The 26300-nt window shown below is 39.8% G+C and overlaps 1 protein-coding gene across 1 annotated transcript; it reads right to left on the minus strand.

Annotated features, from left to right (window-relative positions):
• Positions 1 to 1285: 1285 nt before the first annotated feature.
• ALX1 (ALX homeobox 1) lies at positions 1286 to 20517 on the minus strand (the record flags this gene model as incomplete). The annotated part of the gene is made up of 4 exons (XM_080350691.1): positions 1286 to 1813; positions 13924 to 14052; positions 17716 to 18020; positions 20286 to 20517. 4 exons carry the CDS (start codon positions 20515 to 20517, stop codon positions 1493 to 1495), a joined length of 987 nt encoding a protein of 328 aa, XP_080206817.1. The 3' UTR covers positions 1286 to 1492.
• Between the last annotated feature and the right edge of the window lie 5783 nt (positions 20518 to 26300).

A 26300-nucleotide genomic window follows, 5' to 3' on the forward strand; every position in this document is an offset into this window, starting at 1 on the left:
TAACTAATGGCCAGAGAGAAAAGCAAGGAGCAGGGGGTGCTCAGAGAGTTGTATCCTGCTCTAATCACAGTCAAGCAAGCCCTTCTTTATTTCAATTAATTTACTTTGCCTTTATGAACCTGAGAGACTGACTGTTGCTTTCAAAGAGGCTGACATTTCACTCATCTGAAGGAGCTTGGAATGTGACAGGGGAAAGGGAGGAGAAGTAAATCAAAGCAGATAGCAATTCTCCAGATGTAAAGTATTTTTCTTCTTCTTTATTTTTTTTTCTGCCAGAAATGTCAGAAAGTCTGCTGACATTTTAATTCCTTTGTGATAGGCTAGGAGCTGAGAGCCAAATCCTGCTGCCACTGCAGTCAAAAAGATTTTTCCTATCAACTTTAAAGAGAGCAAAGTAGTCCTACACTGTAAGAGGAGAAAGAAAAAAAAAACAAAACAACAAAATGGTATCAACAAACTGTAACTAAAATTAAATTAAATATACTCTTATAACATCTTGAGATCAGTTACAGACTGAAACTGGCAAGCCTTGTTGGATTTTTTTCTTTTCAATTTGACCACAGCATAACAAAAAACAGTAAGACTGACTGGACTGGAAGTAAAACATTGCTCTTGTTGTGGTTTTTTTTCCTATACCTTGATTTTATTGAAAGTGTCACAGTACCATTCCATGATCTCTTCTAGTCACCTAAGTTTCAAAGTGGCCTTGAAGTTTTCATTGTAACACTAGTTGTTTTACATAATCTGTGCATGTCTTTGAAAACTCCATTAAACACTATGATACTACTTTTAGTGGTAAGTTTGGTACAAAAAATCTCATGATCTTTAATAGAAATATAGTCTAGTCCATAAAATAAAGGAGTACCTTCTATTCTCATTACATTAATTGTGCATTGATATAACTCCAACGAGTTCAACATGCATTTAGCAAAACAGCAGAGGCTGGCTCAGAGCAGCAGCACAGTGCTGAGTTAGGTTTACGAATTCCACCTACAACATAAATGATCATATATTTCCTTCTCTGCGTGGTGTGCTTAGAGATTTACTTCATGGTTTTAGTATAATAAATTTATTCTTCTTTACAGAGTTGTTCCCTTATGAAGTACTCATTTGTAAAACATTAATTTTGTGTACAGGACTGCTAAAAACCAATAGAGTAGACATATTTGCTTAATAGTTTTATTCTTTTTTGCAGGTTCTATAATCATATTTCATCAACTGGTACAACAAAACATATTTCTATATAAAAACCAAAACAAAGAGGTCTTGTTGAGCTTGATGCATGGTAAATCTATTTGGTTTATTCTTGTTTTATTGTTAAATATTATGTTGCATTTGTTTAAGCAGACATCGTGCATATTGTGATTTCTAGCATTCCACACACAGCAGCTTATTGTTATGTCCTTTAAATATGGGAAATAAAAATGTTTTCTGTTTGCTATTAAAAAAAAAAAAAAAAAAAAAAAAAAGATGAAGAAAGGGTGCTGCTATATTACATGGCCCAGGAAATATTGGCAGCATGCTCTTTGGCTTTCATCCGTAGAACTGCAATGCTGGAGGACCTCCGTTCAAACTCCGGCTTGGTTTCAAAAGCATGTCCATTGGTTGCCCCAGAAAGTAAAGAGTCAGTGAAAAAATTATTGAGCGGCACATGGCTGAACTGATTCTGGTGGTTTGAAAAGCTTGTGTAGCCAGAATCTGTCCGGGGTGAATGGGAATAAGGTGTCATACAGGAGGACGTATCTCGTGGCAGCATGCAGGAAGTAACCACAGAACCACTAGCCGCATTCCCTGCCCACAGATTGTTCTGAATCTGGAACATATAAAAGGAATAAGATTAAATATAGATAGTTCATCTTTTATTTTCTGAAATTCTTGATTTGCTTAACACATCCTTTATTAGTTCTCCTCTAAAACAAGCAACAAGTACTTAACTAGTTTTCTGCAATCATGTTAGAAAACACCGTGAAGAGGTTATGTGAGTCAGAACACTGGATCATTCACTTAGGAGCAAGGGCTGATGAATCATATCCCTTGCTCTGTCATGTGTTTGCTCTGTGGGTCTATCCTGAGTGTTTACTATTGAGCCTCAGGATGCCATCAGCCCAGCCAGTCAGTAAAATTAACAGAAGCACACAACTAACTTCAAAGAAAAGGTGTCAAAAGAGTGTACAATATCATAGCTCTTTTTACCATAAAAGCTTCTGCTCATCAGAATTCTTTCTTAGTGTAATGGTAGGAAACAGTGTAAAAGGATGAACAAAACAAACCAGGATTTCTCAGGCAGCAAAGCCCAACAAGTACATGTAAAATTAAATATTGAGAACCCTTGCATAATTACTTTAAAATGAATGAATCTATAAAGTACGGGCATGGTTAATAAAATATCCAAGAGCTTTTCCCCAAAGTTGTTACAAAGATGGTTTTAAGATAAAAATTCTTTTCATTATGTTTTTATATGAAATTATACTTGAGGGCTTTTCTGTTTCCACTCTCAGCCTTAACTGGCTGCACTGTGTGTCCCTGGAAAACGTTGCATGACAGACTAGGAGACAAACTTTGTGGTTACCAGCAATGTCTGCTGAAGATCTGGAGTAACCACGTATTCAAGCTTTGATGTGTAATGCCTTCTATACTTGGCAGTCACTTAAAGCTTCATTCTGAGTCTCAGGCCTTCTCCTATCATCTGTGTATAGATGCTATTTATGGATAGGTATTTTTCACATATTTGTTATTAGATGAACAGACGGAAAGATTTTCAAGGCCTAGCACAAGTCAGCTCCTGTCATTATCTCAGACTGTGCATTCTTTCATTCCTCCTGTATTTACTTTGCTTTAATCAAACGTCACACTCAGCAGCTGTTCTTCTGTCTTTGTAAACTCTCTACTCTCTATCTATCAGTACTATATGGATATATTTTCTGACATAATCTGACTTCTTCAGTCATTTCTCACTTGTATCAACCATTCTTTTTTACAGCTTTATATTTCTTCTCCACTTTTACTTATAGCTATTTCCTGAATGCTGATTATTTTTTTTTTTTAAGTACCAACATCATGACACAAGACATTTGTAGCCCAACTCACAGTACAGAACTTCTCAACCAGGACCGATATCATTTTCTTTCTGTTTTACTTTTCTGAATTTGTCTTCAGCCTAAAAATCTGTTGTATGTTCAGTATATCATTTATCTGATGCCCTGGGACTGAGCCCACATCTTTATTCTCTGCTATACACTGGAGTAATTACAAGTGCTCTTTGGTTAACACTCCAAATTCCCACTTCAGGTTTAATTTTGCCTTCACATTCCAAATCCATGGACAAGGGAATTTTGGCTTTAAGATATGTAGGTTATCTCTCTAGATGAGTGATTTTTTTTTTTCTGTCAAAGTTGAGGTCAGTGAAGTAATGAATTATGACAGAAACACACACACACAGAATGAAAACAAGTTTCTAATGCTGGGTTTTGTTTGTTTGGGTTTTTTTTCCCATTGTCCTATTAGTTTGCAACAACACATACCCACCAAACAAGCTGAAGAGATAAATTATGGTTCTGAACTCATCTAGCTGAGATCTAGTGCAGATAACAAGGATAATTAGAATATCATTTTTTTAATTAATATTTTTAACAGTTATATTGGCAGGAGTCATCAGGAGCTGACAAACTAATCTGAGCTCCTTGCCAATTCCAGCAGCAAAAAAAAAAAGGACAAAAGGACAAGTAAATGCTCCATTTTGATTTCCTGCAGAAGGCTGAGGGAAAGTTATGGTAGCAACAAGTTTCCCCAAACTCTTGGGCTGCCCAACTCCTTGTTCACACAGACAAGCGTGCGTACAGTCATACACACACTTGCACACCCACTCACATGAATGCAGCTTGCCTTTACACACACACACACTTATGCACAGCCAGCTGGGCACACCTCAGGCATCTGCTCCTGCATATCTTAGCTGGTCTGCTGAGAGGTAATGGAGAGAATAAGGTGTCTGGGGAAGGATATCAAAGGTTTTTCCTCCTTCTTGTGGGCCTCCTGAGATCTACAGGAGGAAAGAGACTCTAGTGAGAGTTTCAGAGCTTTCCAGTTCCCATCTTTCCCTCCTCCCTTCAGCAGTTCTTAAAAGACTCTCAAACATCAGCCCATGGGAGACCCTCCACTGCTTGACATGATTCTCAGCTGCCTTATTACACCTTAATTAGCCTACCAGAGCTGGTTTAGACTTATTATCAGACAAACTTTTTTTGATCTTCAGAAAACAGGTGGCTTACCTGGGGATTAAAGGACATACAATATGTGGACCTATTTGAACCATCACCTTGCTTAGAAAAAGTTTGTTGCATTCAACAACATGGAACATTCCCAAAGAGAGCAGTACATCTCTTATGACTTGGGATTCTTGAGTGTCCTATTGCCTGAAAGGTTTCTCAGATCCCACTGCAGATTTACAGAATATGACAAGAAGGAAACAAGGGACCTTGTAAGAGCTGGAATGTGTGGTAGTTAAGTGCATGGCAGCTGGGAAGTCATCCGCTAAGACTCATTATATTCCTGGCTTCTCAGACTTAAAGAGTTTGGAGCAACATAGCATGTGATTAGAATGCAGAGGAGAGAAGCAGAAAAGATCACAGCTGAAAGCCTGTAATATCGAGATAATAGCTCCACTTTGCTTGAAAGGCCAAGCTGCACACATTCTGTCTTAATCATGAACTGAGAAAATCAGAAAAACAGTCATTTATACAAAAATTTTTGTCTTTTGTTGTTGTTGTTGTTGTTCAGGAAGACTAGAACCTTTTACTTGTACTTTACTGTATTTCATGGTTGTGTATACATTTCTTGCAGCAGCTGTGGCAGACTAAACAACTGTTGGGATTTTCTTTCCCTTTCTTCCTACAAAACACGTCACCCATTCCTATTTCCACACTGTTCCATTTCAGTTTATTTTGCTAGTACAACTCATTACTGAATTGGAACACGGAGATGATACAGCTAAAAAAGAATCCAGGAAAAAAAAATATAAGATGTATTTTAAACACATGCACTCAACACACCATTCTTTTTGATGTTATTTCCAGTTCAAATGGTTAGTCTCAGAATCTTCACAACAGGATGAATTTGCCTGGGGAGAGACTGGTTCATCTATGCAACATCTAAAAGAGGAGCTAATTCTGAAGAGCCTGATCTCCAAAGCTAACTCACATACGACAAAGTCTCATTTATCTGACTTCCTAAGATGTCTTTCTATGCCAAATGCTGCAGTCACCCAGCCTGCACAGATATAATTATGGGAAGAATTTTCCCAAAAAATCTGTTTGAATAAGAACATGCACAACTTTGCCTTTAATACAGTCATGATGGGAAGACTTCAAAAGGTTCAGAGGTTCAGTTTGAAAGTGCCCAATAACCTATGTGGTCTGGAGGTATCACTCCTTCCATATTTCTATTAGCTTGGTTTGCAGTAAACTAAGTTTAGCACTACCAATTTTCCTGATATTTTTATCCTAGATTAATCTCTTCCAATTTAAATCTAATGAGATTACACAGGTGTAAATGAGAACAGAATTCAGCTGCAAATCCTAAAATATACCAATGTCTTGTTAAATAAAAATATGAACAAGCTATTCATTCCTAATTTTTCAAAGGGGTGCTCTAGTCTTCTTCCTTAGAGGAAGGAATCCAAATTAGTAAACTTAACTTCAGAAATGCCACAAGATGCTAGGAAAGTTTTACATCTTCTCTCATGAGACAGTTATGTTTTTCAAAATAATGTTTCAGTCATATCAATTTTCTGTTCATTTTAGTTGGTTGAGTGACTTCACTTTGGATATTAGATTTTCATTTATCAGCAAGGATTTACAACATAAATATCTTAGAGTGAAATTTAGGTGCAGAAGGTATTCCCATATTAAAAATAAATACAGTAATGTTTTACAATAAGTCAAAATTATCAGACCTTCTTCTGGTATGTTGGAAGGAAAAGGGACATTATGTATATGAATTTAAAGAAAATATTTTTCCTCTTAAACTCTTGTGTGATCCATGAACTATATAAAAGGCAATTCAGAGACTGTGAATGAGGCTATACATACAGCACATCTCTGGTTTCTGTTAACATCACAAACAACTTGAGCTTTGCTCTTGTGGTTACCATGAAATTACCAGAGCCCTTCAACATATTTACCTACTGTATGTTTTATACACACCCGTGCACACACACCACCCTTCCCAATAGAAAAAAAAAAAAAAAAAAAAAAAGAAGTAGGATTTCATAGCTGTGACAAGAATATAACTGGAGAGTTATGGCTGTTAACATGGTTATGATATCATTTCCTAAACATATGACCTTCTGCTTGACACTGCAGAGGAAAATTAGCTGAGGTCATCCCGCTTGGTGTCATTGCTTTTTTTCTGTTAAAATTTTAAGCTCCTGGAGCTTCAGTCTTCTTACATAGCACCTGGAGAACTCACATAAACTCACGTCTCCAATTTATCAGAGTTTTACTATCACTTACCCAGCTTTGGTCCTCCCACCATCTAATGTCTCGACTCGTGCTATTTGAGTCATGTGCCTATCCAGACTGGAGCCTGTTTCCAACAGACGCACATATCAACACACACAGATTCTATTTGAGTGGACATGTGTTTTAGTGCTTCACATGGGAAACAAAATTATAATCTCTCTTAAGATCTCTAGATATGAAGTAATAAGTTATTATTGTTGTTATTATAATACAGCATATATGTTATGTTATGTTATGTTATGTTATGTTATGTTATGTTATGTTATGTTATGTTATGTTATGTTACGTTACGTTACGTTACGTTACGTTACGTTACGTTACGTTACGTTATGTTATATGCTATTATAATCACTCCAGTAAGCACTTAGAAACGACATGTTGACTCTACTTTCAGGATGTTCTGGGCATTGCAAGGGAGAAAAAGGTAGCACCAACTGAAAAGTTAAGAATTTACCTAATTATAGAAAACATTTGAATGCCAAAGCAAGAGACTGATTTGCTAAATTTTTGTCATTTCTCTCTTTGTGTGAAGCAACAATCCTTGTACCACCAGAAAACATGAAAACTGTGCTTGCACAAGGAGCTACTTTAGGCAGTTTACGTGCAATAGCTGTTAAACTGCTCCAAACTGCTAGTTTATGACTCATGATCTGTAGGCTGTTCCTAATCCATCAGTACAATTAATTTGGTCTGTCACTTACCACAGTGGTTTGGGTTTGTTGTTTGTTTTTTGTTGGTTTGGATTTTGTTTTGTTTTGTTTTGTTTTTTTGTTGGTGTTTTATTTTTTTTTTTTTTCTGGAGGCCTCTTAAGAGATTTGCCTCTACTTCCTGACTTTGCGGGTTCATAGATTCTCAGAATAATTTAAACTGAAAACAATCTCTGGGATTATTATTCCAAACCCTTGTTCACAGCTAACTTTGAATTTAGATCAGGTTACTCAACCCAGTCAAGTTTTGAGTAGCTCCAGTACAGAGATTCTACAACTTCTATGACCAACTTGTTCCAAGGTTTTACGACTCTTACTGTACTTTTTCCTTTATATCTAGATAGAATAGTTCTTGGTGTGATTTATCATTTTATAGGATCTTCTGGACCTAATGAACATGTGAAGATCATCTGTACCACACTGTGTTCAGGTACGTATGAGAGAGCTGCAACACACCATTTGCAGATACGTCCATAAAATGCAAGCTGGCACTTGGTAGTGATTGGCTTAATGCTGCAAATCTAAAATATGTGACAGACCCATTCAGACACCACTTAGGTCTTGCAGATGGTGAACAAAAGAAAAATCTTTTCATTTTATTCCATGCTTAACAAGTTTGCTAAGGTGCAAATTAACACAATTCGAAAAGTCATCAAGCTTTCATTCTTGCATAGGATGTTTTGTAAAAGAACTGTGACTTCTCCCTACTTCAATCTCCAGGCCAGTTATGTTTCGTGTCTATGATATACTTAAATACAATATTTCGTACCTTGAAAAATGCTGTTAAAAAGAAGCTTCTATCTCAGAAAAAGTGAATTTGACTTATAATTAAGCCCCAGCTAAAGTCACTCACAGACTTAAATCCATGTTTCACAAAAAAAAAGAAAGCAACAACAGAGTGTTGAGTCCGTGAGGACCACATAGAGTGATGGTTTAGAACCAAAAAAAATTAAAATGCAGTGCACAAAATACTTTGTGTGGAACAGACACCACCCAAAAAGATTAGAAATGTTGCTCTTGTTGGAAGATCAGCCACAGCAGTGCAGCAGTCAGCATATATGCAGCAAGCAATGTACCATCCAGGTGGTGGCCTAGCCTGAGCTCCATGCTGTCACAGCTAGACAACATGAGTATATGATAAAGTTTCTTTGAAGCTAGCTCAGATATGTCTACCACATCTACTCCTACTTAATTAATTTACCCAGAGCCTTAATGAAGTATTGTGATTAAGTGTCATTTATATGTCTACTACAGTTAAAAGAATTTTAAAGTCATATAGCATGTGGTGTCTAATATATGCCATATGAAAGATTTAATTGGAGCATGTAACTTTGATTATTGCTAATGAGAATTATCCATATGTACTATGGCTCGAGCAGAACCATAATGATGATCCAAGGTTTTAGTATATAACACATGTACACTGATACCACTTTTACACTCTTTGATTGCCAAAAAAATCATGAGATACCATGCTGCTCAACATGTTTAATTTGATTTATCAGTCTGGTGCATGCAATATAAACTTCAGCCTCTTCCTTCTATTGTTGAGATTTCAACATTCTCCCTTCTTTCTACACCTTCTGTATCATTCCAGTACTCAGACTTTTGAAATGCTTTTGTTTCCTTGGGATTCCCACCTGCACTAGGCTAGGTTTTCCACCAAAAAAAAACCAAAACAGAACAGTTCTGTCCAGCTCTTGCCTGAATTTACAAGTAAATAAGAGAGGTAAGCAACACATTTCACCCATGGTGGTAACAAGGAAAGTATAATTGCATGACAGGATAAAGCCTTTCAAAAGAACTTAAAAGACAATGACAACAAATGAACTAGACTCAAAGAGCAAGCAAGAAGATGGAAAGTATGGAAAGAGACTAGGTGGGGAAAATCTTTGCCCCTTATATCTGCTTTTCAATGATAATTGAATGTTTATTTACATACTGATGCACTCACATGTGTAAAGATGACATCTTTATAAGTTTAACTCATACAGGGAAAGCTAGAGGCCCATGTGTTAGTAGTGCAGGCTTTTGATCAAATTTCACCCTCGTGTGTGGAGGAAATAAAAAGGAGGAAACAAAAAGTTTGTCTGAAATTTTTTGTCCTTTGCTACTTCTCAATCTGAAACTTTAAATCAAGTACCCTTTGTACCCTTTCTCACTAGGCAGAGGACAGCAAAGTAGTCAAGTAGCGACAAATATGGTAAGATAATAACAAGGCTAAGCAAGACTTTTTATTGTTCCTCTCCCAACACAGACAGATCCACCTAAGAGCATTGTAGATATCTGCAGCTGAACCAGGCATCAGAGAGAAAAATACGCTTTCAGAGATCTTCTCACCTATTTTATACCTTATACTTGAGGAAGAGAAAACTTAATTGGCCAGATTTTTGCCAACTTGACAGGGTCCCTATCTCGGGCATAAAAGTCCCTTTAATTAAGTTTGCTAAACAAAGGTGTCTAATATCTCTCTGACCACCAGCTGCCTCTCCAAAGGGTACATTCTTCTGGTAAGTCCTGTTCATCAGCACCGTAACAGTGCCTCAGATATGCCGAGACATCTTAAACAGCACTATATTTAGGTGACCAAACCAAATATTGCTTGTTCACTGACATTTACTTAGGTGAGTTGAAGTAAACATCCCCATGAAGTGAATCTGCAGTCATTTCCTCATTCATTTTATGATGCTGCCTCTTCACTCTCATACCATCAGCAGAATATTGCTGCTTAACGAGGCTCAAAGTGTCTAGGGTAAGAGTTTTAACCAGTGATTTGTTTTCTTACTGCACTTAAGATTTCTTAGACCACAGTGTGTTGCATCTGCAAGAGAAACTTGAAGCTGAAATACTGAAACTAATGAAACTGAAACCTTTTACTGAAATGACTGAAAGATACTGTGTATAACATTTTTCTAATAAAATCTGATTTTTAGCATAACACTGTTGAAAAATATTTCATCTGAGTGAAAACTTGACAGCTCTGTGGTATTTTTAATCTTTAAACCTAGAAAAAACATGTGAATAACAGATGATTGTCCTGGAGTATTGTACTAACTGTTCTTCTCTGCAATCCAGGTGTTGCCAGTATAATTAATGGAAGATATATGTGTGCAGAATTTGAGCAGTATTTGAGATACTGAGCTTCTTGGCAGCCAACTGAGCAAGTATTTTGCACAATAAGCAACATCTAAAATCAACATACTGTAAAAATAATTAAGGTTAGACTGAATTAGCAAAACAAAAAATTATTTTATATATATATATTAAAAAAAAACATTAAATTGTTTATTAGTATTTTGAAGATTAAAATGTGTACTTTAATAGCAAAATTAGACTGGATTGTAGAAATGGTGGTTGGACCAGACCATCTCCAAAGGTCCCTTTCTAATCTCAACCATTCTCTGACTCAGAGCCAACCTTCTATCAGAAATAAGTTGAAAAGATAATTTCCTCACAGGAAAACCTTTCAGGTTTATAATGTCACAAAATGCTGAACAGCATCACATTCTTAATTTGTATTGGATGAAGATAATTGGTAAGGAGACTAAGCAGGGATCTCCACACCCTCTATTGACTGCAAAAGAGGCTGATGTTTCTGCTGGAATGCAAGCCTGTTTTGGGAACATATCTGTGGTGGGGCTCAAAACAGAAATCTTCACACTGTAAATTCATATAATGCACACCAGAAATTCGCATTTGTTCCTGTTTCTTCTGCCATACAGCAGTAAATATCTCAGCTTGATTTTACCCTTTTTCTGACATTGTCCTATACTTCTTGCCAGCAACAGTCTGTTTTCCCCCATATGAATAAAGGCTTCATAAACAAGCTCTTGTATTCTGTGTTCCACAATCCCCAAGAAAAATTAGTTATTCAAAAGTATGTCAAAGCCTGTCTAACATTTAGTGGTGTCAATGTCACAATGAGAGTGCTTGTACACAGGAAAAAAATAAGAAAAAAAAAAGGGGGGAAAAAAAGTATGTGTAATTTCTTTTCTTGCATTAACTGTACTGAAATAATATAATTGTTTTCAGAAATCAATCTATAACACTAAAAGCAAACATGAAGATCACAATTTTAAATATCTCTCCTTGAACTGTAGGATAGATTAATGAGTTTATAGCAAGTCATGCACTCTATATTTATTTTCTGTAAGTGACAAACTTATAAATAGATATCTAGTTCAAAAAATTCAAATGTAGTAAAGTTACTGGTGATTTTGGCTTTAATACAGATTTTTGTTTTCTCAAGCATTCTCACTGGATATGTTATGTATATGATACACACAAGATTTTATTGAAGATGAGGATTTAAGAATGTGAAAACATTAAGAATTACCACCAGGTTAGCAAGAATGTGAGCTGGCATTAACTGTTGTATGATAACTGCCTGAACACCTATTCCTATTCCAGTACACAGCCAAGTAGCCACCTTCTTCACTGAGGAGTAACATATCTTGTTTTTATCATGTTGCCAAACAACTGATGTGAACACTCAACTGAAATAGTGAATGTAAAGTGGACTCACACTTTCATGTAGCTCCTTGCTCCTGTTCATGAAGTACAGCACAGTACAACATAACTTACTTGTGCAGGTGACCAGACTCAATTAAGTATTTGTGCCTGTCTGCTTCCCTCTAGTACTTTAGTCTGGGTTTGTAGGTGAGTACAATATATTTGTGCTTATGAATGAGTATGCATATTATATTTCTATGCATTTTAGAGATGATTTATTTAACATTATTGTACTAACATTTCCATCTCCTGTGTTTAAAAACTTACAAATTAATGACAGAAAAAATTTGCCAGGCTGAAACTTAGTTGTGTCATCAGCCTAGGAAAAATGCTTTTTTAACAAATTTATAAATAGAAATGCAGTGAAATTACTCATCTTTTTAACAATCTGATAGTACAGAATAGATATTTAATTGGTTTTGGATGTTTGTGGATAATATTCTCATATACTTCAAAAGCGTTTCATTTTAATAAACATTAATTTTAGGACAATCATTTTAAGTGATCACCAATGACGTGCATTATTGGATTATCTTATGCTAATGAAACTTCTGTCAATTGGGAAAATTTCTAGAAGTCCTACTAAAAATATAAAATGAGCTTGGAGATGCAAATTTTAGTCTAGAGAATTCAGTCAGGGGTACAAGCCCAAATCTTAGGTATTGTTCCTTGTATCACTTGTTGTGACACTACAGATGAGTTAGAAAAACCTTCAAAAGATATTTTAACACCTTGAGTGAGATCTGTGAGTCACTGCACATCTATGTCTTGATGAATCTGCCCAGGAGTGCTTAAGGTCTTTTTGCACACCTCCACTTACATTCATCTCAAACAAGTATTATGTCCTCCTGCTTAAAGACAGAGTGTATCATGTAGTGGTTTCTGATATAATTTGTGCTACTCCACTACTACATTTTAAAATAAAAACAGGGAGACTGATACGTGCCGTCAGGTCCAAAACGGTTATGCCCGTGAGCTGCTGGAACACAAACCAGCCCTGGTCCAGGCATCAAGCCTAATAACAATGCCATCCCCTGATGTAAAGTGCTTTAAACTGAGTAGATAAGACATATGCCCAAGGCCTCTGGTTCAACGCTAATCACATTCAGCCAGTGTAGAGCATGACCAAAGCAAGGCCACAGAGAATATGAGTATATTTCTAAAGCTGGCAGAGACCTGGCTGCCTAAAGAACTAGAACAGCGTCAGGATACCAGCAGTGGAAGGACTGCCAAAGGGACCCATACAAGATTTTTGCTTAGTATAATGCTTTCTCTTTTTTTTTTTTTTTTTAATTATGTGGTAAAAGCAATAGGAAGTTAGAGACATGAAAAACAATGGCTTCAGAATGCAAGTATTTGATGTACTCAAACAAGCAAGCAGAAAAACAATAGCAGAGAGCAAGGCAAGGCAATAAACCAAAGGACTGAAGAACAGAAACAGAAGATTCTGATCTTATTACACAGTAGTACCTTACTACATGCTAACAGAGAACTGAAATAGAAAAAAAAATTAAACTACCAGTGCCTGAGAGAGCTCCTGCCTCCCTCTTTCAGTCATACACTTTCAATTCTGATTCATGACCATAATATGGTTTCATGCCAGTAAAAGATTTGTTGCATTCAATGGCCTATTGAGGTCTGTAAAAAAATGATTCATGTTTAATACGTCAGAAGGAAGTCACCTATGAATCTCATAGTTTACGCTTCATCTTACCCAAGCATATAAGACCAGAGTTGTTAAGATAGTTGTGCCTGTGAATATAAATATCCCAGAAGTGACATTCTGACCTTATTATATAGAATTACATGATTCCTGTCAATCTCAATTGGTCTAGATGTCATCCAGAAATTCTGTATGGACCTAGAGAAGTGATTCAAATCGCCACATAATTTTATATGCAGAAGACTTCATTGCACAACCATATTGCCTGCCATTCTCAGTACATAACTTACACAAAACTCTGCTGGTCCTAAGATTGTTAAAAAATGCTTGTATTTTAAGGGTTAGTTATTGATATTGGGTGTCAGAACTGCTGTTCACAGTGGCAGGTCCTTTTGACGTGTCTAAAGAATACAGAAAGCTAAACACAGGGAAGTCTTCATGCATCTTCTGTGCATGTGTGTGCCTAAAGGATGGAATAGAAGGTAAATGTAGAATCAAAGTGCTACTTGGTCTTTACCATACCTGAGGGTAGCTATCAGTCCTTGGAAGAACAGATATATCATAGGTGGCAGCAAAATGGCTCTTAGCTTGCTGGATCTGACCATAGCGTTCTCTTTTCCTCCATTTTGCTCTTCGATTCTGGAACCAAACCTACAGTATATGAGGAAAAAATCATCAAGATAAAGTCAATTACATATTGTGCAAAGAATTTTAGGGAAAAGCCAAGAGATTTTAGACAGCAGCTTTGAAAATTTCTGTCTATCTAAGAAAGGGAAGTTCTCAGTCTGAGGATTCATAATTGCAATTTCAATCTTCTCAGTGACAGACCTGTTTAAGTTATTTCTGGCTATTTTAGAAGTACATATTATTTCCTTTCTACTGTCTTAAAAAGAAAGGCAGAGGAAAGTACAGTCGAGTCTGTCATGCAGCGCTAATTTTGACAGAGGTTAGTTCTGTAGAGGAAAATCACCAAGTAGCAGCAAGTTAAATTATAAAGAAACTTTCTCTTAATTTTACATGCCCACTGACTTGATATAACTACTTATGGTTTTGCCTCCTAGAGGTATACATAATCTTTGTCAAATGCAGTAATGAAAAGGCAGGAAAAGCTGGCACTAGGACATTAGTCTGTGCTACAGAAAAAAATGCTATAGGGCAGGAAGATAACAAAAAATCCTGAGGTCACAGACAGTTTTAAAACTATTTTGACACTTTTTCACATTTGTCTTGGGTGATACGTACATTTCTGAAAGTGGAAAACTAAAGAATGGTACTTTACATTCGAACTATGAAATAATTTAAACCTGAAACAATGCCTTCCTGTCAACTGAAAGCTATTTTCCTTATGCTTAAAGAAAATATGGACTGTTTGGTAATATTTTGAGTGTTGGGTGTTATCTCAAAACCTATTATATGCATATTTCTTGCTGTGACTGATATCTTTCATTGTCTTGTGGTCTTAAAAAAAAAAATTCTTTCAAACACTTTTGTTTGGACTGGCTAAGGGAATTAGAGGGATTGCTAAGAAAAGTAACTATTTCTTTATAAAAGTAATATTATCCAACTAAGTCTTTATTGTTCAGCTATGAGCAAATTCATTCTGACTCTTTTTGAAGAAGCCACACTACTAGCAGAACTGTTTTGTTTTTTTTAATGGAAACAATGCCATTAGTTCGTCTTCCTGATAAACTGATCATTAATCCATTTGGATAGATACATACATGAGTGGAATTTTTATATATAGACACTGTCTGTGAATCCCATTTTGAGGGATATTTTCTGATCCCTGAAGGTGGGATATTTAAAATAATGCTTTGTTTTATAATTCAGTTTTTGCCTTGATCTTTGGAAAACTCAACTATCCTTTGATGCTGCTTAGGCAACCAGGACATAATTTTGCTTATTTTAATTCCCAAGGACTTGTTGCAAATTTAGTGTGTGCAACCTTTTAAAATGTACTCAGCAATCAAAGCAAGGCTCATGCATGTAACTGCTGAGTACATATTGTTAGGGACCATGTTGGTAAATTTGTATTATTTGTGATGCCTGAGGCTCAACAAAAAAAAAGAAAAGGAAAAAAAAATTCTCCTGTCTCCACAGGAGGCATCAAGAACACGCTAAGGGAATTTAGTAATGAGGCTCTTTCATTGAAAAAAGGCCTTGACAGTCTCCTTAAAATGGGTGCCAATTACTTCACTGACATGCAGCAGGAAAGAGAACAACTTAGATAAATTAGGTTCAGGTTGGCTCTCTCTGCATGTATGCAGGACAAATATTAAATTGGATCTTGATGAAATGGCGGTGAAGGAAAATGTGGGTAAGGTATCCAGCTGATCACTCTGCTAAACTAAATCAAACAATTTGCTTGAATTTATAGTAACTAAATGAAAAAAAAAAGCACACATTTTTTTTCCTTTGACAATCCCTCAAAATGTTTCTGTTTACATCACTTTACTAGAAACTGACTCTTGGCAGAGATAAAGTAACCATTTGCCTCCACAAAGCAATATAAAAATCTGCTGCTTGTTATCCTTGAATTGCCAGATGCTTGCCTCTAATGATGTAAGGCCTTTTAAATTGCTTAATCTTGTGATGGAATACTGTTGCTACTCTGGATAAAAGTGATCACCATTTCCTTTCATATTTAGAGTATGAGAAATGCAAAGATTGGTTATCTTTTCAGAAAGCGGAGAACATGTTTAAATAAAACAGAAATACATATTCTGTGAAAGTCTGGTGCAGACATATATGTTTTCACACTTAGTCTCTTATTTTTAATACTTTTACCACATGAAGCTTCTAAAACTTAGAAAAAAATGTGATAAAAAAGTCAGTTGACATATTTTAGCCTCAGTCCCCCCGCTCTGTCCTGCCTCTTAATTTATTAGTAGGGTAGTTCTCATTATTCCGGAACTGTGCAGTTGTGAGAACATTTTTTAACATTATGCAAGCTTTTTTTTTTTAAGTTGAGACTAAATCCTAGTGAATTGAAATCATACATGGAAACCTGTCCCAAATTCAGAGGTAGAGGATTGCACAGAGCCTTGAGAGTTAAACGCCACCAAACTAAATTCCATCGGTTTCACTGATATCGTATTGATGCAACCGACACATAATTTTAGACTCTATTTCCCAATGACAACAGTGAGTATGCTCTCTGGTTGAATAAACACGAAAAGAACACTCCTTTATAGAAATAACTAGCTGAGTTCATTTCTGAAAGCGATCCTGGTTTAATTTCAGTTGTATGTATGTGCACTGACGTCTATTTCTTCATATGCATGTGTGAGTATGTGTTTAATTACAAGTTGTGAAGTTGTTATCATATTCAAGTCATTAAATTAAAAAATTAGTCCCAGTCTGTAAGAATCAACAGGACTGCTATTCCCTATATTGAAATCATGAGTATTACCAGAGTGGGGAAGATCTCTAAAATTAGGATAACTCACAAAATGCATCTCACATCCTTTTGTAAGGGAAGATGTCTGAACAGGGGAAGAGCTGCATTTCCTGAATATTTAACTTTTTTTTCTCACCATTACACATCCAAAGCCATAAATATTGTTGAGAATACTGTATAAGCACATACTGAATGAATCAACTTTGTACGCAATTGAGATACTCAAATATCGCACTAAGTGGTCAACAGTAAGTTTCATTTCAAAAATTTGAATAACATTATCCATCAGTTATGTGGGTTTAAAAAACAGCCAATGTACTTCCCAACGTTAAGATGTTTAAGCTCATTCCATACAACAGACATGAAAGGATTATCTCCTTGGCCTGCACAGACACAAGCGCATACACACATGCGTTTGTATGTATATTTATGCACATGTATGTATGGGCAGTTTCTCTGCACACTCTTTGGATCTAAACAAGGAATTTGATTAGTTTTTGGATTGTACTTTTCATGCCATAATACACACACAATCTTCTGCGGCTGAGTTCTGCACTGTCATAGGTTTGAACTGCATGCAACATATTTTTAATGGGATTTTTACATGTAACATTTTATGTATTCACTGCCTGGAATTCTGATAGTAAAACAGGGCTACCAGAGATCAAGATTGCTTTACTATTGATGTTGTTTTCTCATCCTTTAAACAAGGTTCTAGAACAGCACCACAAGCTATTAAAAAAACTAACAAGTCATTTTAGTACTGCAGCATAACAGCTCAGATCCATAAAGAAATAAAGCAAAACAAGCTATTTACTTTAGCTTTACAAGCGTTTGTACAATCCCCAAGAGCGTCATTTACCAGTTCCTACAATGCACAACTTGTCATGGAAATGCTGAGTTTTGGTTCCTACCTGGACTCTGGCCTCAGTAAGCTCTGTTCTCAGAGCTAGCTGTTCTCTTACATAGACATCAGGGTAGTGAGTTTTCTGGAACACTTTCTCCAGTTCCTCCAGCTGCAAACTGGTGAAAGTTGTTCTGTGTCTCCTCTTCTTGCTGCTGGAGACATTACTGTCACACTTATCACCAAGTTCGTCCAGTTCCCCCTTCTCCTGCATCCCTTTCACTGGAGACATCCTGAGATTGTTGCAATTGTCCATGGGCCTGTTCAGCTCTGTGTGAAGGGGCTGTCCTTCCACTTTAGTAATCCCATAGTTCACTGTACACGAGGTAGGGGAGGGAAATAAGTGGTTAAAGGCTGCGGGGTATTAGATTCAAGAGTTCATATAAAACAGTTTCACAAGGAACCAGATTCTATGTGGTGGTGTATTCCTATGTGAGATTGTGGAAGACAAATTGGTGATATTAACCACAGACAAAGTACTAAAACACATTGAATTTTAACAGAGAATTGTTTCTGAAAATATAATATAAAATATTTCAGTGTAAGGAGACTGCATGGGAGTAGTTGAATATTTTTACGCTGACACTAAAGCAGTTAATAATCCATGAAATCAGCTTTAACTAGAGTTGCATAGATAAGGAATCTTAGCGCAAACCAGATTTTTTATAAGTGGCATAAAGCTATTGACAAACATGCATTTAAAGTTGGAAGCATATGTAAAAAACTCAGTTTCTATGAAAATGCAAAATAGCTGTGAAGTAAACTAAATAGCAGTAAACTGACAAATCAAGAGGCAAATGAAACCGAAAATTAACTTCACTTTACAAACTCAACAGATTCCATATACCTTCTCTTGGATTTCTAAAGTGGAATTGGTTCCAATTAAGTTTGTTATGGTTACAAAATGCAGAGAGTTTCTGCAAAATGTTAACTTAATAAAGGAGATCTTTTCATACACTTTGTATAAGGATTGCAGGAACTATTTGTCTTAAGGTAAAATCTGAGTGGCAGAGATAAGAAATATTCTTCTGTAGCTTCTTAATAAGAAATGAAAACATTTCTTATTTTTTCTCTATTTACATATCTCACATCACTTTAAAAAAAAAAAAAAAAAAGTCATGCGATAAGGTACAGGATTCGAAAAGGCGCTTTTTCTTTCTCTTAGAAACACGCGAAAAAAAGTTTAAAACTCGACGGAAATTGAAATCTACAAAGATCGCATGTAACATAAGATAAGAGGCTTGCTGTGGGATTTTCTCACTTTCTCAGTAATTTCTTTCAGTCCAAGCTGGTTCTAACCAAATACAATTTGTAGATACTTACCATCAAACCATACATAGATAGAAAATGCCTCAAAGCCCCCAAGGCACACATTAAATGAGATAATTAAGAAAAACTTCAATGTATAAATCAATTTTCCGTAGGTATTTTTAAGTTGCACTTGAAGAAATATGCCATTATTTCGTCAAACTGTTTCATACAAAAAAAAAAAAAAAAAGGTTGTTCTCAAAAAAATACTTCAATGCCTACATGAAGTCAAATAATCTAAGATATAGTTGGTCTAATTATTGCAGATGATCTTAACCACGTTTTCCGATTCTGCTAGTAAAAAAATTTTTATTATTTTTTTTCAATACGTGACTTACATCATGTTGGAACAATGGGCAAAATTTTAACTGTCTCCAAAATAAAACATTCCACATTATCCTTGCCGCTTAGCTAGAAAAATAATAAAAAAATATTTGACACTGTAGCTTGAATTATCTAAGTCGTTTTCAGTCAGTATGAAGAATCGCTATTATGCATTATTCAGTAACACAGAAAAAAAATATATATATATACTATCCTCGCAGAACGTTGTTCGAAAGACCCAAATATGACCAAGTGACCTTCCGTTCCCACCCTGTAGCGGTTCCTCGTCCACCGAGATCCGTCCGTGCCCGCGGTGCCGCGGCCGCCGACACCCGGAGCTGCTTTTTCCGAGAAGTTTTCTGTCTGGAAACGCCGCTGTCCGCAGCCGGAGCGGGGGACGCCGCACCCCGGCCCCGAGTCTCAGCGCCGCGGGGAGCGGAACTGGGCGGCCGGCGGCGGGGCGGGGGCCGCAGCACAGTCCTCCCGCACCCGCCGGGCCCCTTCGGCCGCCGCCGCTCCGACCCCGCGGCCCTTGCCCGGCCGCCTCTGAGCGGCGGATGTCCCCTCTGCCGGTCTCTCGTTCCCCGGGGCCCGGTGGGCTGTGCCTGCACTTTCCGCGCCCCGGCGCTCCCGTGGTGGCGGCGGGGACAAGCCGAGGGAACCGGCTTGGGACCGGCAGGCGGGGCAGCACTAGAAGGAAAAGTGCAATTCGAAGTAGGCGATCATCTTTTCCCGTTACTACTACTGCTACTATTATGGTTGCTGTTGCTATTATTATTAGTATTATTATTATTATTTACTGCTACCTGACAGCCCCTCACATGCCAGCACCCAAAGGCTGTGCAGTTGCCTTTGGTCTCCCCGTGCAAGAAAAACCCTAACCTCCCGTGTTCATCTCCAGAGAGGGCAAAGCGCAGGAGCAGGAATAACCCTGGGATGGTAACTCACCGTTGTTGTCCTGGCAGGGTGATGTCCTCTCCAGCCTCACATGATGCTCAGCCCTTTGGAGAGGGTTGAAGGCCTGCACGCATTTGCTGCCTGACGTTTTGCTATAAAAGGACTCATTGTCCAAAGTTTCCATAACGTGCTCCAAAGTGCCTCCTGCTCCCATGTAAAAGTCACTGTTCTTGCTCGGCTGGCTCTTCAGGGCAAACTTCTCGCTCAGAAAATCCATAATCATCTAAGGCTGCTTGAGAGCCTCTTCCCTAGACAGAGGCTGGACTGTGAGCAGGGGAGGGAGGGAGAGTGGGCGAGTGGATGGGAGGGAAGGAAAGAGGGAGGGAAAGACGTTCAGAGCTCAAGGGGCTGTTTTGCCTCTGAACCTTTGATTTGTCTTGTCTTGAAAGGGGGAACCCGAAGTTGCTTTTATATCTTGAAGCTCAGCAGGGCTCCTTATGCAACCTCCCATTTCTAATGAATATGAAAATAAGCAAGCAGCCTAACTCCACCCCAGGTCCCCCAAGACCTAATCCCAACACAGGAGGGAGTTCCAGGGCCGTTTTCAACAGACAGATCTGTTTCAGACAGACAGACACACACACACACAAGCGTGCGAGGAGGGTGAGGGGAGACAGGGAGGGAGGGAGGACACATGAAAAGAACATTTCCCCTCTGCAACCTATTCACATTTCTCCAGGGATCTTGGAAAGAGAGTAATCCCTCGCTTCCCTCTCTCTCCCCCCGCTCACCGAGAGGCTTAGAGTAAGGTAATTTCAGGGGCACATACCCTCAAGTAAAGGATCTTCTTTAATCAGTTTGACTGATACCACAGTAGCTGCAGTCCTGTTCTCTGAAGCTGTAAAATTAAGAACTGGTGTTCCTTCTTTATTAAACAGCTCAGAAGTTTGGTCCTACAGTTAAAGAGAGAAAGAAATATTATAGGCAGTTGTTTGTATAGAGGGAATGGAAAATAGAGGAACTTAAAGCTAAAATCTCTCACGTCAGAAACTGGTCTAAAAGAGAATTTGGCTGCTATCAAACAGACCTCCAGCCTGCCTCTGTGTGTGTGTGCGTGCAAAGTGGTTAAAATGGTCCTTTTTTTTTTAAATCTCCTGAAATATTATCACTACCAACTAAAAGAAAGTTTCTAAATGAAAGTATTAAAACAGAGTCTTAGGTAATAAAAAGAAAAAGAAATGAGCCATATATGCATGCATTCCTATGGATATTGAAAAAGCGGGTGGTTTTCACCCAAAGTGTGAGCTTTGAAGTGCTGAATTCCTTGGTCCTTCTGCATATAGACAGGATTTAAAACACAGTCAAGAGAGAGATAGGAACCTATTTAGAAAAGGCCTAAATTATGGAAAAGAGCTGTTTCCTGCTTCCCAGTGAAAGAAGTGCTCGTCGGAGTAAAGTAAAACCGAATCTGCAATCACTTCACATCAGAATTTCAGCATCGTGAGCCCGAGCTTGTCTGTTCTGTTCAGGTTATTTTAGAAATCACTTCCGTGGGCCCTTCCCCCATGTTGGGGGAGAAGTGAAGCTTTAATGAGCGGTTGAAGTATAGGTGTGGTAGTGGCCAGCCGGGACTGCTAAGCGTCCTAGAGACCTTTCTTGTGAACCCAGCCAAAGGTGAAGAGAAGGCCAGTTCAGGTCCAGAGTATTTCCCGGCGAGTAGCTCCCCTCCTTCTTCAGCTGCTCTCTAGTTCCATATTTTCCATGAGAAAAGGGTAGCTAAGTGAAAAATGCTTGTTTCAGCTACAGTCGAGTAGCTGCAGACATCACTCGACACATGCACAACCTGCCCTTCCCTGCCACCCCGCAGAGCCGGGATGCCATCCCCTCATCTCTGCTCCGTTTTCCAGGGTTACCTGCTTCCCGACACCGTTTTCCAGGGTTACCTGCTTCCCGACACCGGCCCGCGGCTGCGGGAGGCGCGGAGCCCCGGCGAGCGGCCCGGCCGGCCCCCGCCGCCACCCCCGCAGGATGCGCGGCCCCGCCGAGGGAGAACGCAGACGTGGCGGTGGGAGCTTGGGTGTTGTTTGGGCTCTTTTCGGGGACGTAGGTGGTACTTTGCCCGACTGCGGGGAGGACGAGATGGAAGTGCTTCCCGTACGCTCCCGGGAGAAGGAGAAATAGCGCGAAGGGACAACGGTGCCCGTGGTGCGCGGCAAGGTGCGACGGGGGTGAGCCCGCTACCTCTTTCGGGCGAGGGGCAGGACTCGGCCCTGGGAGCCGCTCCAGAGGCCGTTCCCGTCCCTGTGTTTTTCTTGAAGAAGTGGCATGTTTCCTTCTTGCACATTTTGCTGCAACTCCCGATCCAGACCCGGGGAAATAGGTCTTTTCCTTGTCCCCCGCCACTAGTACCTCGGTGTGCTGGCGTTTCGGCAGTTTGTTTGTAACTATGACTTAAAAGCACTAAATGCCTTGGGGGTTGGAAAAAAAAAAAAAAAAGAAAAAAAAAAAGAAAAAAAGAAAAAGGAGCTCTCGGTGTCTTTTAAATGAAAGACACATGCAACGTTGTTGCAGTCTGCAATCCACTTTTATCCCAATAAATGTCCATCTTTAAAGGCAGCTGTTAAACTCCAGAGGAGGCGAGGACAAGGAGCATCTAATGTGCCCGTTAAAAAAAAAAAAAAAGGCAGCTGCCCGCAGCAGGACTTTTTCGAGAGAGATTGTAGGAAGCGCGGGGGTGCCCGTCCGCGGGGACACGCGTGTCCCGCTGGCGGCGAAGAGTCGCCTCCGCGGCGGCGGTGCTGGCTCCCTGCCCGGGGGCCCCAGGGGGCCGCGCACCCCGGCAGCTCCGCAGCTCCGTTCCCTCCTTCCCTCCCGGGTGGACCAGGCCAGCCCGGCGGCTGCGGCTGACCCGCGGGGCCGTGGAACCGCGGGCCTCGGCTGGGGACCAGGCTCGGGACACACTGCCGAGTCCTCTGTGCTCTTCACCCCACCTCCCCGCCCCACTCCGCTGAGAAGAAAAAGACCCGTCCCGCAGCATCTGCATCCCAGTGGTGACTCCACTCGCTTCTCGCCCCGTCTTTGCAAAGCGCTCCCTGACGAGATAAGCGCCGTGATTTATATATGCGCTTACAGTATATGAGTATTAAAGATACACAGCGACACAGATTATAACCGGAACTTATCTCCATCCCCGGAAAATAAATAAATAAATACAAAAATACAAATCAGGGTGCTTCCACATCATTGTTAGCTCCAGAGGCCAAATTCTGCTCTCATTTACCTCTGTGCAACACAGCTGACTTCAAAGGGAGGGAGAGATGTAACCTAGGGGAGAATTGGCGCCACGTATGGCATTCGTTCTCCTTAAAAGCTTGAAAACAGAAAGCTGACTTCAGCGGGCTAAAACCATGTAAAAGGGGCTGGACAGATCCCGAGGGAGAAGGCGGCAAAGGAAAAAAAAAAAAAAATCCTGTACTGAGGCGAGACAGCTTTGAAAAGCATCTTTCTTCAGGGACTGATCCCCTCCGCCAGGCAGCCTGGTTATTAAGAGCTGCGTGCAGATGTGCCGCTGTGTTTCCAGAGATGGAGTATCTCCCAAACCTTCTGTGAAAGGGTGTTATGTGTGATGGAAAGACGTTTCGTGGCCAGAGGTGGTGTGAAGGAGCTCGCCCCTGCAGTGCATAGGAGCTCCTCGGGGGAAGCCTGTCCCCTGAGATAAGCCGGGAGTGCACACCGCGGGAGGCTTCCCCGCCTCCGCACCCGCGGGGCTCCCCTGCGGGGAAGGCGGGCTGCCTTCCCCCCTCCGCCCTCGCATTCCTCCCCTGCCCGAGACCAGAAGTTACAGACCCGAGCGTAGGAATGAGGATTTCGTATAAATTGCAAGCATCTTGCTGCCGAAAAATGCATGGATTTCGGAAAATTAAACGGACGAAATCCTGTGCTGGACCCATACGGTACGAGACAACCCGCCCTGGACAGGGTGGTCGTTACTGGGTCCTTAGCTGGTGCTGCCGCTGCTGCTCTGGATGGCAGTTTTCAGCCGAAATAGTGCTACTGCATGTCTGAGGCATCTCCTTTGCAGCACTCCCGAAATACTTGCCTATGTTTAAATAAAGTAAGAATGCTACGGCATCGATATGGGCGAGGGCATCCCTTCCAAATGCCCAAGAATCCACATCCCCCCGACCATCCTTCCAATTTCTAGTACCGTCTTTTTAACCATGGATGTCAGGACACAGAGAAGACGTTTTTATTTTTTAATCTATTTTACACTGACACTTCTCTTCCCTCCAGAAAGGTTACAACACGAAATTGATTTAGGGGCTGAACGGGAAGAAATCAGCCCTACCTGGGAGTGGGCTAAACGAATTTGGGGGGGATTACTCGCTTCCTTCCACATACACCTACTCCAGTTATCCACGAAATAATGGAAGGGGAAACTATGAAGGTGAGAGCTGAATGTTCCCGCGGGGTAATACCCCCCACTCTGAGGGGCAACTGGGGGCTGACAGCAGGGGAGCGATGCGATTTCTTGAATGGGCTCGAGTACCCCAACAGCTGCGAGGGGAAGGAAGATCCATGAAATACGAAGAGAAGTGGCTTTCTCGAAAAACAGGTGCTCAAATGCTACAGTATTTCCACAAGCCTCCAGTTTTCTTTGCTGAGGCTTTACTTAGTTGCTCGTTTCGCGTTCAGATCCAGATATTTTATTGCGTTGGGTCGGTTTGAAGACGGGCTACAGAGACCCCCAGAGAGAGGAGCGCCCCAATCTCCGTCGCCCGGTCTCGGAAACGAGAGACCCGACCTGTGGAGGCAAGAGAAGGTGTATAAAAGAGACTCCGCAACTCCCTCCACATCTGACTCCCAGCGGAATGTGTCAAATTGCAAATTACTGATTCAAAATCTAGCTTGGTGTAGTTATAATTTTCCAGATATCCTGTTTGTGAGAAGAATCATGTGAAGTATTCTTACTGCCGGCAAAAATATGTGCAACACATCTTAAAGAGAAGTTGAGGTTTGGGGGCTGATAGACTTTTTTTTTTTTTTTTCTTTTTTGAAAGTATATGAAGGCTTATTATTCTGATGTTTAAAAGTAACGATTATGCTTCAGATTTCCGCAGCCAGGCTGCAAAAAGGGTCCGATCCAAGCCCTGTTTAACGAACTTTCTTCCTAAAGGGCAGATTTGGTTCACCTACGAAAACAAACAAAAATCGATTCTTATGTAGGTGGGTAGCCTTCAGATTCTTCACTCGGAGGGAAAGCGTTTAATTGACATTGCTTGGAGTTATTTTACCAAAAGCCTAGGATTTGTATTTTCAGAGATAAATGGAAGTATAGGAGCAGATCGACTACTCTTCTCGGTAATTTAATGTTAATTCTCCGTGGGCAGAAGGACGAGAGCGTTGAGCTCCGCTCAAAGTCCTCGAAATGCGCACAGGGAAAGTGATGTGTCGTTTCTCATTAGGCTGGGCCCGAACCTGGAGCCTTTCCCAGCCACACTCGAGGTTCAGAAGCTCCCAGATTTTGTCCACAAACCAGCCAAAACGTAATGACAGCAATCATTTCACGGTTCCTGCAGTTTGGCGCTTTTAGAGTACCTCAGCTGTTTTGGAGGTTTCCTGTATGACACCTGCATAGATAAAATGAAGATTTCCTGTGCCTCGAAGGCATATTCAGGGGAAAGACAAGTAACTGGTGAATAGGAAGGTTCCTCCGTCCCTCTCCGCCCGTTAGGAAAGCGGGATTTCCATCAGAGCTGGCCGAACCTCGACCATTTACTTCTTGCAACACTTAATAACTCTTCTTAAATAGTCTAACGTTTCTTTCAACACAAAATGGAATGAGATAATATTTAGTGTGTGGATTTAATCCTAGCCCCATAGGAAGTCTCAGCAGAGATGCTCTATAAAAGCATTAATCTCTTATCTTGATCTCGTTCAAATTATAATGAATCCGACTTACATATGTGCTACAAAAACAAATCCTACAAGAATTTAATCTATGCTTTATCGGGCTGCTATTGGAGCCCTTTATCGAGTTTAGAAAGGATTTGGAAGTTGGGCCGC

The sequence above is a fragment of the Nesoenas mayeri genome (genome assembly GCF_963082525.1).
Source record: "Nesoenas mayeri genome assembly, chromosome: 1".
NCBI classification, from domain to species: Eukaryota; Metazoa; Chordata; class Aves; order Columbiformes; family Columbidae; genus Nesoenas; species Nesoenas mayeri.